We start from the raw sequence: 10,573 nt of genomic DNA, 5'->3' as shown, positions 1-10,573 counted from the left end.
TTTCTTTTTTTTTTAAAAAAGAAAAGCTCATGCCCTTATCACTTTCCTCCTTTTCAAGAAAGATAAGAGACTGCCTATAGTGGAGGAATAGAGTAGTCCTGACTTTGTTCTGCCAAGTTTTCTTCTCAAGAGAAGCAAAGATAGTCAGGTATGAGTGAAGCAGGGAGAAGACTAAGAGGCCGTTTCAGCTGCAGCCTCCTAGGGGAGCTGCTATTTTTAAAAGAAGTATAAAATGTGAGAAACATGCACTGAATGTTTAACTCAATCAATGAAATAAATAATTGGAAAGTGAGTTAGTCGTAACTAGGGGTGAGAATGTTTGTCCAGGAATCTTGCTGGCAGAAATCCTTTATTTTTTTTTAAATTAAAGGAAAGTTGAGTATCAAGAGGATATAGAGATACAATCGACCTTACACACTTAGAGTGTTTAAAATACAATCCTGGTATTTGTTCTCATCTCAGAAGCGCTGGCTTGGTCTTTGTTACCTATTGGATTTCAGGAAGGCTGACTTGAGATGCGGCGTTGCCGTTTCCTGGGCCCTCACTCATATTTTTTTCCGGCGCTGTCAGCCAGATCCTTTGTTGTGCCTGCTCCGCATTCATTCTCTCTGCCCTCGCACCTCCAGACAGTGGGATGAGGATTTGTCCTGGTCCTTGCGTTGAGAGCTCCAGACAGCCACCGTCTCAGCCATCGCATAAAGGACGGCTTTAACTGTCCAGTGGGTGTCCGGGCTGGGGCGGCGCCACGCCGGGAGCAGACGAGCTTTTGTGTAGGTGTTTGTCTCCGCAGCCGTCCGACCCCCGGCAGGAGGCGCGGGCCGCGACCCCCGAGGAGGCGGGGCCTCCGCGCCCTGCTCCGCCCGGTGAGGATTTCACTGTCGCCACCGCCGCCGCCGCCCTCGTTTGTTCCGTTACGTCGTCCTGCCCGGAGCTAAGAACGCCAGACGTGGCTTCCCAGGAGCCCTCTATGGCCTTCATCCCACCCAACCCCGCTTTTTGCTTTTCCCCCCGGCTTTCTCATTTTTCCTCGTTAACACCATACAGGCGGGACGCTTGGACAAACTCAGACTAAAAACAGAGCAAGAGAGAGAAAAAGAACATATTCGATGCACCTGCCTGGTTCCTCCCGAGTTTGCGAAGGGTCGTAACCATGTCTGAGTCGGGGGAGATAAGTGAATTTGGCTACATCATGGAATTGCTAGCCAGAGGCAAGGTAAGTGCCGGGGCGCGCGGAGCTGCGGCCTGGGCCCCCACTCCAGGCACTACTCGGCCTGTGGCTGTAGGCGTCCCGGGCCCTTGAAGCCGCTGGGGAGGGCGGGGCTGGAGTCCCAGGTCCGCGCTCTCAGCCAGGGCGCCCCAGCAGCTGCAGAATGCAAAGTAGACGCCTTTTTTTTTTTTTTTTTTTTTAATTGCGCGGCATTTCTGAAATGGGCCAAAAGGCACTTGGCCAGCTGGGCGACCGCGGGGGCTCTCGGGACGGCGAGGGTCAAGATCACAGCCTGAGAAGATGGGGAGGAGGGCCGGGCATTGGCCAGGGGGCTCTCCTTGACGCACCCAGGACTCCTAAGCGTGGTGACATCGAGTGGTTGACCTCGCCCGTCCAGGCGCGGAGCGCAGAGGGAGGGTCGGACCAGACGGCGAATAGGCGAGGAGGGTGGGATCGGGTTCAGCAAGCAGTCCGACCTTGTGGCGGATAAATAGGAGCAGAACCCCCATTCACCAAGCCTTGGTGTTATCAGCACTCCTTCCAGGTCCTTGGCCGTTGTCCCAGGTTGGGAACATTTCAAACATCCTTCCTTTGGTGGGGAGGAGGAGATGCTAAGGCACCGGATTTCAGCCAGGCACCTGTCCCAGAGCCCTTTAGAAACCCAGGCTGGCGCTGTCGGTGGCGCGTAGTGACCGCGCCCTCGGCCGGGCCGGGTGGCGCCGCGCCTAAGCTGAAAGCCTTGCGGGGAGGCGGGCCTCCGCGCCGCATCAGAGAAAGTGCCTGGAGAGGCACCTAATTGGTTTACAGGCGGGAAGTGTCGGGAAATGCGAAGGCTGCGCGGTGCGCGGCCTGCCGGGATTCGCCTGTGGCTAGAAGGCGAGAAACGGCGTCTGTGTTTGTCCTTTGCACCTGGAGTTTCGAGAAAAGGTTGTGGCACAGACGAGAAAAGGAGGCCCTGCGCAAGGTCATCAGAAAGGAGAAGGACGATCTGCAGCTCTGGTGCGAGCACCTGAAACATCAGTCTCATACCTCACTAACCCCAACTCTGTGGATGCTTCAGGCCAGACAGTCCCGCGGCTCCCGGGGCTGGGGAGCCGGTTAACGCCCTCCCAGACGAAAGCGTCCCGGGCGAACTGTGAGCCTCCCTGAATTCTCTATCCTGTTCTGCAAACACGGAACACACTCATCCGAAACAGAATACTTACTAACATTTCGAAGGTAGAGGCTGTGCTTCGGGCCATCCCTATCATTTACACCCCGGACCAGAAGTACAAATGGAGGACCCTGGTTCTACTTTTCTTCGAACCCTGGGGCTCCATCCTACAACTCGAGGGCCCTCCTGCACATGCATAGGGACATCCTGACCGGCATCTCCAAGCTCCTTGTCGCCCCAAACAGCTTCCCCTTGGCCACCAGCACCCTCCCTCTCCCCGCCCCGTCTGGGAAGCGTACTACAGCCCTCTCTACCCTCTGGAGGACGGACCCTGGGGAAAGAAGTCCAGAAGGAAGTGCTGGCTCTGAGCGAGGAGGCTTGCCGCCAGAGGGCCAGAAACTGGCCCTCTAAAGCACACAGCAGGACCCTGGTTGCCTAGGAACTCGGGGGCGGGGGGGCGGGGAGAAGGAAAGAGGATGCCTTTTGTTGGTTGCAAAATAAATGTACCACTCTTGATGGGATCGGGAATAGGATGATGGAGAGGTGAGTTTAGGCCCGTGGTGCTCAGGCATTCTTCAGAGTAAGCCAGAATTGTACTAGTTGGTTAATACTTTCCTTCAATAGCAGGTAGCACTTGATATACGGAGAGAATAGTTTTGAGGTGGGACCAGGGATCTGCAAGTTGACATGCCAGGTGATTACAAAGCAGGCAGGTGAACTTCTCATGAATACTAAATGGGCGAGTAGGGTGGAACCATTAGCGAACCCTTAAAACTTCTTATAATAAACTCAGGTGAACAAAAACAAACCTCTCAGAATTAGCCTTGTGTTTCACAATATGCTCCCTGCAATGAAAAAACAAAGCCCAAATAACCTTCTGGCTTCATCCACTGAATTTCTCTGCCTCACTTTCCATTAGGCGGACCCTCTTCACTAGGTTTCAGTAATGGGCCTGCTGCAAAAGCAGGAGCAGGAGCTCAGCTGACTTCCAAAGTTAGAGAGGCAGGTATTCCTGTGAAATCTCTTGAGTTGGAAAGTAGGCTCTCACAGTGAGATGTTAGGACAGTTCCTCCTTCTCCCTTTTATTTGGCGGGGTGGGCCGTGAGGGATCAGGAGTCGCCTCCTAACCTTTACAACTCAAGCTTATTCTCTGCCCACTTTCCTCACAGCTCCGCCCCCTAACTCTACTAAAAACCCTGCTTATATAGGATTTGAACACCGAATACCTCTCTGAGTATTAGCCATGGACTAGCAGACCTTTGACTTGCTTTATTTTCCTCCGAGAAGTTAGGTTCCACTTTGTAGCTCAAGTTGGTAAGGTAAAAAATAATGCGAACCTGATCTAATTACACCAAGTTCATGGAGTTAAAAAAAGAAAAATAAAGAGCAGAGGCTCTTGTCTTCCTAACACCCTGCCCTTTCCTTCCCTTCCTTCAAAGTTGAGACCATGCTCATTGCAAAATATTCAAACTTTACAGAAAATTTTACGGAGTAAAAGGTGGAACTTCACTCCCACCTCCAATACACTGCATCTCCCAGTAGGGGCAGTTTGCTGTGTGTCTATTTCAAATTAAATTAGCTTACTGTTGTGTTCTTGAATGTGGGAGGTGAGCCTTTCTTCTTAGAGTAACATAAAACCCACATGACAAATTTGATCATCTAGTTTTACTCTATTGTGATGATTACTTTAATATTTAAAGTACACAGTGATCTCTACCATTGTAGTCTTTCTGTTCATCAAACAATACCCTGAGCATGGTTAATACCTATGATAATTCTCAAGAGGTTTAAAAATCAATGTAAATGGACTTGCTTATATTTCACTATCATAGAAATACAGAAATTTGTACCATTTCTGGAAGCTGCTTTCTGAGGTTTTGTTTTTTGTTGTTTTGGTTTGGTTTGGTTTTTCTTTTGTAACTCATCTCTTTGGGCTAAAAGAGAGCTTTCCAACTCTGTGGTCAGTATCTAGGATTACACAAAGCAGTATTTTCTAACTGTTTTGGTCTCTAGAAAGATTTACCTTATTAGTTTTTATCATCTTCATACACTTCTTTTCTTCACACTATCACACACTTTTCTAGAATCATATAATGAAGATTTGATGACAAGGAACATAGAAGAGTTAAATTCAGTATGCTTCTTTGTTTAGCATTTAAACATACTTATATTTATGTATTCACAGCCAGAAAGCACTTCTTGTTTCCCACAGTTAGTTCAATAATTACTGTTCAGGCACATCCAAGGAGTACAATAGTTAGAGCAAAATAAAGAGGACTTGGAAAGCTTACATTTAATTTTAATAGAGAAACAGGCGATGATTCCATTACTTGGTGAATTATTACCTTTAACTTTGAATATCTTCGAGGCACAAAATATTCAAGAACTTTTATAAACACAAAATTTGCTTTCAAGAAGATGCTTATACTCTGAAAGAATTACGTTTAGAAAATCCTCACATCTCAACTAATGTAAAGTCTTAAACATCTCCTGGGACCAAAACAAACATACCACCAAATGATCTGTTTCAGAAGGCTCAATAGATAGTTGCTCACACAACTGAATCTAAACTGGGTGATAATACTAAGGTTGTGCCCACTGCAAAGTATCCTTTAAAATATCTTTTTATGTCTTGGGATTGGGTAAAGTGTGTGTGTTGTGGGGAGGAGGAAAGGTGAAGAGAAGATTTAGATGATAGCAGGATCACTTGAACATAGTTAATTTTATAAATATCAGAATTTTCCTCTGATGTTTTTACTACATTACTCGAAAGATAATTTGGGGGGGAAAACTGTCTCTGAAATTGCTTTGTCAAAGACTGTTTAAATCATATTTTGTATTAAATTGAAATTGCATGATAGACACTCCTGTGGGCCTGAGTAGGGATGCTAGAGTGAGACCCAGGTTTGAATCTTGGCTCTTGGTATCTAGCCATGTGACCTTGAGGGTATTACTTAATCTCCGGATAGAGGTGGAGAGGACTTGTGACTGTTACATGTCCCCTCTGAAGGGAATGATACCTATTTCACAGGGTTATTGCAAGGATTAAATGAATATTCTGTGCAAAGTTCCTAATACTGTTATTGGTACATAGTATGCCTTCAGTAAGTAAAGCTATTACATCTTGCTACTTTGACAACAGGGTTGGGTCTTGAGACACCTTATATGCAAACTATGATCATTAACAATGGGAGGTAGAGATGCCAGGTAAAATACAGGATGTAGAGTTAAATTTGAATTTCAGTTAAACAGCATATTTTTTAATGTAAGTATATCCCATTCAATATTTGGGACACATACTAAAAAAGTTCATTATGTATCAGAAGTTCAAATTTAACAGGGTGTCCTGTGTTTTTATTTGCTAAACCTAGCAACCCTAAGTGTAGGTATAATAAGGTGCGGTCAAAGGGGACCTGCTAACAACCTCTGAATATTATCGATATTGTTCACAACCCAAGTTGGCTAAGGGACCCCTTTGCCCACCAGTTATGCAGCCAATACACTCCTGCCTTTAATGGAGAGGTGTCTGCCAGAGCAGCACTGTACCTCTCATCAACTCTCAAGTTGTTGGTCTGGTGCTACCAGTTAGCAGATAAATGCCTCCTGGATTTTCTCTTAAACAAACAAAAGCTTGAAATGGATGGGAAGATAAGGCTTACAAAACATCAAACATGAGTGTACAAAATGAGAGCATGTAATCGTGTTAAACTGAGCGGTAAGACTCTAAGTGCTAGAGGAACTCAGAGTAAAGGGAGCTGATCAATGAGAACTAGACTAATGAGGATGGAGGCTCTAGATTTGCACCTTGAAAGATGAGCTGGAGTTGGCTCGGCAAGGGAAATCCGAACTTCCTGGCTTGCTGGACTCCTCTCCCCTGAGGTTGTTCCCACAGAAACACTTTATGACAGGTAAGCTTGGATTGTCAGATGCTTGGGTCAATAATTGGTAAATGTCATTTGTTGTCCCTTCACCTGTAACCTCCTGATACCCAGCAGCTTAGTGCATGTGCCAGTCTACTGTGAAACCCTGTGATTGACTTCATTGATTGACTTCACTGCCATCTTCTTTACTTCCCCTAAGTCCGGGGGCCCTCTTAATTGAAAACCCAGGTTGTTTCCGCCAGGGGGCAAGGTTTAGAAGTATGCTAGCCATGGGACCTTGTTGCTTGTTCTTGTTCAGGATAAACTAACAGAATGGTACCCTGGCTGTTTGACCTCAGACCAAACAGATTAAGAGCCAGTGGTGCCTCAGGGCACTGACTCAAATATGCACCAGGGTCATTAGGACCTGACTTGGCCAGGAATTTAAGCTCTTGTTGGGTATTGGGAGTCAGTGTGGAAAGAGAGCAAGTCAGTTTAGTGAATAGTGTAGAAACTAAAGGCTATCAGGTTTATATTTTAAGTGTGAGGTAATGAACATTTATTGAACGTCTATTTTACCAGACCTGAATAGTGTGTGTTTCGGGAGTGGTGGTTGGTTGATGGCAGGTGAAGGAGGAGAAATTGACCTTTTGGACTTCATGAAGCAGATAGATTTGAGACAGCTCACACCCCTGTGATAGAAGAGCAATTACACAACGCCACCAAGCACGAGATATCATAATATAGGCAGGAGTATTGAAGGTCTGTGGACTGGAGGGGGTGATAGGTGTGGAATAGGCTTCCTTGTGTTGAATTTTGACCCATGTTTTAAAAGAAACTAGTGGAAAAGAAGGTGCTAGGATACTCCAAACTGGGGAGGGGCAGGCACCAAGGGATGGTATATGCAATACAAACTGGGGGAATAATGATTTAAAAAACAAAACAAAACACATCTTTCATGTCATTCCTATGTAAACGCCTTCAAATGTCTACAGAGAAGAAGCATGGTAATTCTAGGCCCTCCATACTATACTAGATTCATTTTGAGTTGTTGTAAGAGGATTTGAAGGCTGTCAGAGAGAGGTACGGGGAAAGGAAAGAGAAGAATTAAAAAAACAAAAACAAAACCAAAAACCACACAGGATTTTAAGTTGAGGAACTGGGAAGGCTCTTGGTATCTTTGATAACTGGGAGGCTGGATATTGAGAGAAAGTGATGAGATGCCCCAAAGCATGGCAGCCAAGGGGGGAGAAATGACTAGCCAAATGGGAGAGTGGTCATTTAGACTGGTGGTTTTCATATTTGCTATCTTCTTACCAATATGCCCCCTCCCCCATTTTGCTTTTAAAAGTATATGGGTTAAATAGTTTAAATAAATATGGATTTAAAAGTTTATGGATTAAGTTACATTAAAAAGTTTCTAGAAGTAAAACATATACATATTATAAAGTGCAAATAATACAATACAATGTGTGTGGAAAGTGTCTTCTGTACCTGACTCCATCCCCTTACTTCTCCACAACACTGTTACCAATTTTTGTGCTCCATTTCAGACTTACTTTTATTTACTTATTTGCCTATGTAAGCAATATGCCTGCCTGTCTCACCTTTTTTTTCCCAAAGTGGCAACATACAGAATCCATATGGTTTTGTATTTGTTTTACACTATTTTAGAAATCCTTTCTCATCAGTGCATTCATTTTAACTGCTGCAATGCTGAAACACTTTTCATGGCATGGATGTACATTATGGATGTTTGATATTTAATTTCTATGAAGTCCCCCTGAGATCTTTGTACACATTTTTGTGCACAACGCAAGTCTTTCAGTGGGAAAGTTATTAGAAGTGGGATTGCTTAGTTAAAGGTAGAAACACTGAAATTTTTTGATAGGTTTTACAAAATTTCCTTTCAAATAAGCTGGACCATTCTACACTGTTACAAAAAAGTTTGAAAGTGTCTAGTTTCCTACATTCTTACCAAGTGTATTAACATATTTTTTGAACTTTGAGAATCAGGTGGAAAATAACTCACTGTCATTTGATTTGCATAATGGAAGGGCTTTCAAATTTATTTTCAGCCAAGTATTGTCTATACAGTTTTTTCTTTAGTTCATGTTAATGAAACCTTCTAATCTCTTTTACTCTGTACTTTCGTTAGTTTTGGACCAAAGCGCTATTCAAGGGTGCTGATGTGAGATTACAGCCAAAGGGGTATTGTTGAACCCAAAGACCAGAATTAAAGACAGAAACCGACTTATAATGCTTTTTAATGGTCGAGCCTTTTAAAATCTATATGGGAACATGGTGTAGGACATCATATAGGTAACTAAATTACACACGCATTTGTTATCTTCCTCAGTTCCCTTCTGATTAGGACGCTTCAGAACCTGTGGGGAGGAAGCAGCCTCATCTCCAGCATGTTCGGCCACGCAGCGCGTACTAATCTGGATAAGAATAGTCCAGTCATTACTTGGCAAGGTGTTCATCCTCTCTGCACCTCATCTGTAAATTGAGGGTACTCCACTAAAGACAATTGCTACGGTCCCTTGCTGTTCTTAATTCTGCACTGCCACAGCGTTATTTAATTGTCGGCTGGAGAAGAGGCTGTTACTGCTGACAGTGCTGTGGGAAGACGGCGGAACTTGCCACAGACAGAGACTTGTCCTAAATGGGAAATAAAAGTGGGAAGCGTGTCAAAACCTAAACAGGATGCCGCGCTACAGCTCTGCGGTCCCTTCGCCCAGCTGCTTAGAGCTCCTGTTTGCTCAGTCTATATACATAAGAGATGGAATTATTTAGCCAGCTGGGAGGGCGGTGTCGTGATCTAACAATACGGTTTCCAACAACCCCACGTTAATGTGTTTTCGGTTTGCCTTCAAAACTGGAAGAAACGCGCTTGAACCGCAGCAGGTGAATTTTATGCGGCTAGTCTCTGAGCTGGAAAAACGGTGCCTGAGAGGGCGAGCGTCCACCGCCTGGGTGCGTGGGTGCCGGAGCCGTTAAAGACCAACCAGTTGTCCCGATTTCCCCGCACCCTCCGTGCCCGGGGGTGGGAACCGCGCGGCGGCGGCCGCGGGACGCACACACTAGGCGGGGCAGGGGGCTGCCGCCTCTAATTCCCGGCCAGTACCCGGGAGAGGGACCCCTACGCTGAGGCTTGTCCCCGCGCCACTTGGCAAGAACGTGCCGTGCGCAACGCGGCGCCCTGGTGTGTAAAAGCAGAAGCAGAAAACGAGTGGTCGGTGACCAGTCAGGGAATGTGAAGTTCACGCTACGAATCGGGCCGGAAGAGGAGGAGGAGAGCGGGGCGGGGACAGGGACCCTCTAGGGGAAACCCCCAGCCCCGGTTGGGGTGGGGTGAGCCGGGTCTCGCTCTGGTCGCCTCCCCCGCACGCGACTCTGTGTGCCGGGTGCGACGGCGCGGGAAGGTGGCCTGGGCCAGCCCTCGCCCCGCCGCCCCGGCTCGAGTCAGGAAATGGAGCTTGTCTCCGTGCGCGTTAGCAAAGCGCACGGAAAGTAAAATGAAGAGCAGAGGGTCGGCGAGGAGCAGTGGCCAGGGCAGTCGTCAGGGGCAGCACCGCCGGACCGCTCCACCGCGGCCCCGGCTCGGCCCTCGGCCTCCACCGCCCTTCCCCGCCCTCACTTCCGATCCTCCGAGGCTTCCTACCCGGCAAGGGGCGAAGGTGGCGGCCCGGGAGGCAGTGAGGAGTGGCGGGGGAAGGGCAGAGGCGGTGGCTGAGCGAGCTGGAACCCCGCTGACTGCCACACCCCCGCCCACTGCTCCCCGCCGCTGGGGCTTCCACCCGCCCGCAGCCCCTCCTCCTTTGTGCGGTGGGCGCTGTTGCCCGGGCGACGGCGCCGCCCCGCCCCGGCCCCGCCCTCCGCGGACCCCTGGCCCTGGTCTCCGCGCGGCTGCAAGCCCAGTCGCAGGCCGCAGGAGCTGCCGCTGCAGCCGGCTGCGGGGTGGGATTCACTGGGCCATCGCAGGGAGCAAAGCTCGGCTCTCCGCGTCTTTGCTTTCGCCCGCCCTGGCCTCCTCCTCGCCGCGTCGGTCCGCTGGTCGGGTCCGGCTGACCAGCTTGCCCTCCGGCTCCGAACCGAGGCTCCAAGGCCGCCAAAGGGACCCGCCCACCAGACCCAGCCAGGGGCCGCCCGTCTGCCTGTTTGGATCCTGCCGTTGACGACACCTGGCAGAAGGCTACCATGGAGGGGGATGGTTCAGACTCGCTGGTGAGTGGGGGAGAGGGACGGCCACCTAACGCCTCGGTGGCGGCGCGCCGGGTCCCCTGGGTCTCTCTTTCCTGAGCCGTGAGGGACCCTCTCCCCCCGGAGGAGAGAGGGCGGACGTGTGGT

The 10,573-nt window shown here is 48.4% G+C and overlaps 1 protein-coding gene across 3 annotated transcripts in view; it reads left to right on the top strand.

Annotated features, from left to right (window-relative positions):
- Positions 1-1,150: 1,150 nt before the first annotated feature.
- TRIM36 (tripartite motif containing 36) overlaps positions 1,151-10,573 on the top strand; it is a 44,443-nt gene continuing 35,020 nt past the window's right edge. For 2 of the 3 annotated variants that reach the window (XM_059061882.2, XM_059061881.2), the window contains exon 1: positions 9,731-10,450. In XM_059061882.2, the coding sequence (XP_058917865.1) occupies positions 10,424-10,450 (27 nt within the window). In that variant the 5' untranslated portion in view covers positions 9,731-10,423. Of the gene's footprint in view, positions 1,214-9,730; positions 10,451-10,573 lie in introns of those variants that run through there. The other variant, XM_059061883.2, reaches the window with a different exon arrangement.

Source organism: Kogia breviceps, chromosome 4, assembly GCF_026419965.1.
Source record: "Kogia breviceps isolate mKogBre1 chromosome 4, mKogBre1 haplotype 1, whole genome shotgun sequence".
Classification (NCBI taxonomy): Eukaryota; Metazoa; Chordata; class Mammalia; order Artiodactyla; family Physeteridae; genus Kogia; species Kogia breviceps.
This window is presented reverse-complemented; position numbering and strand designations above follow the sequence as displayed.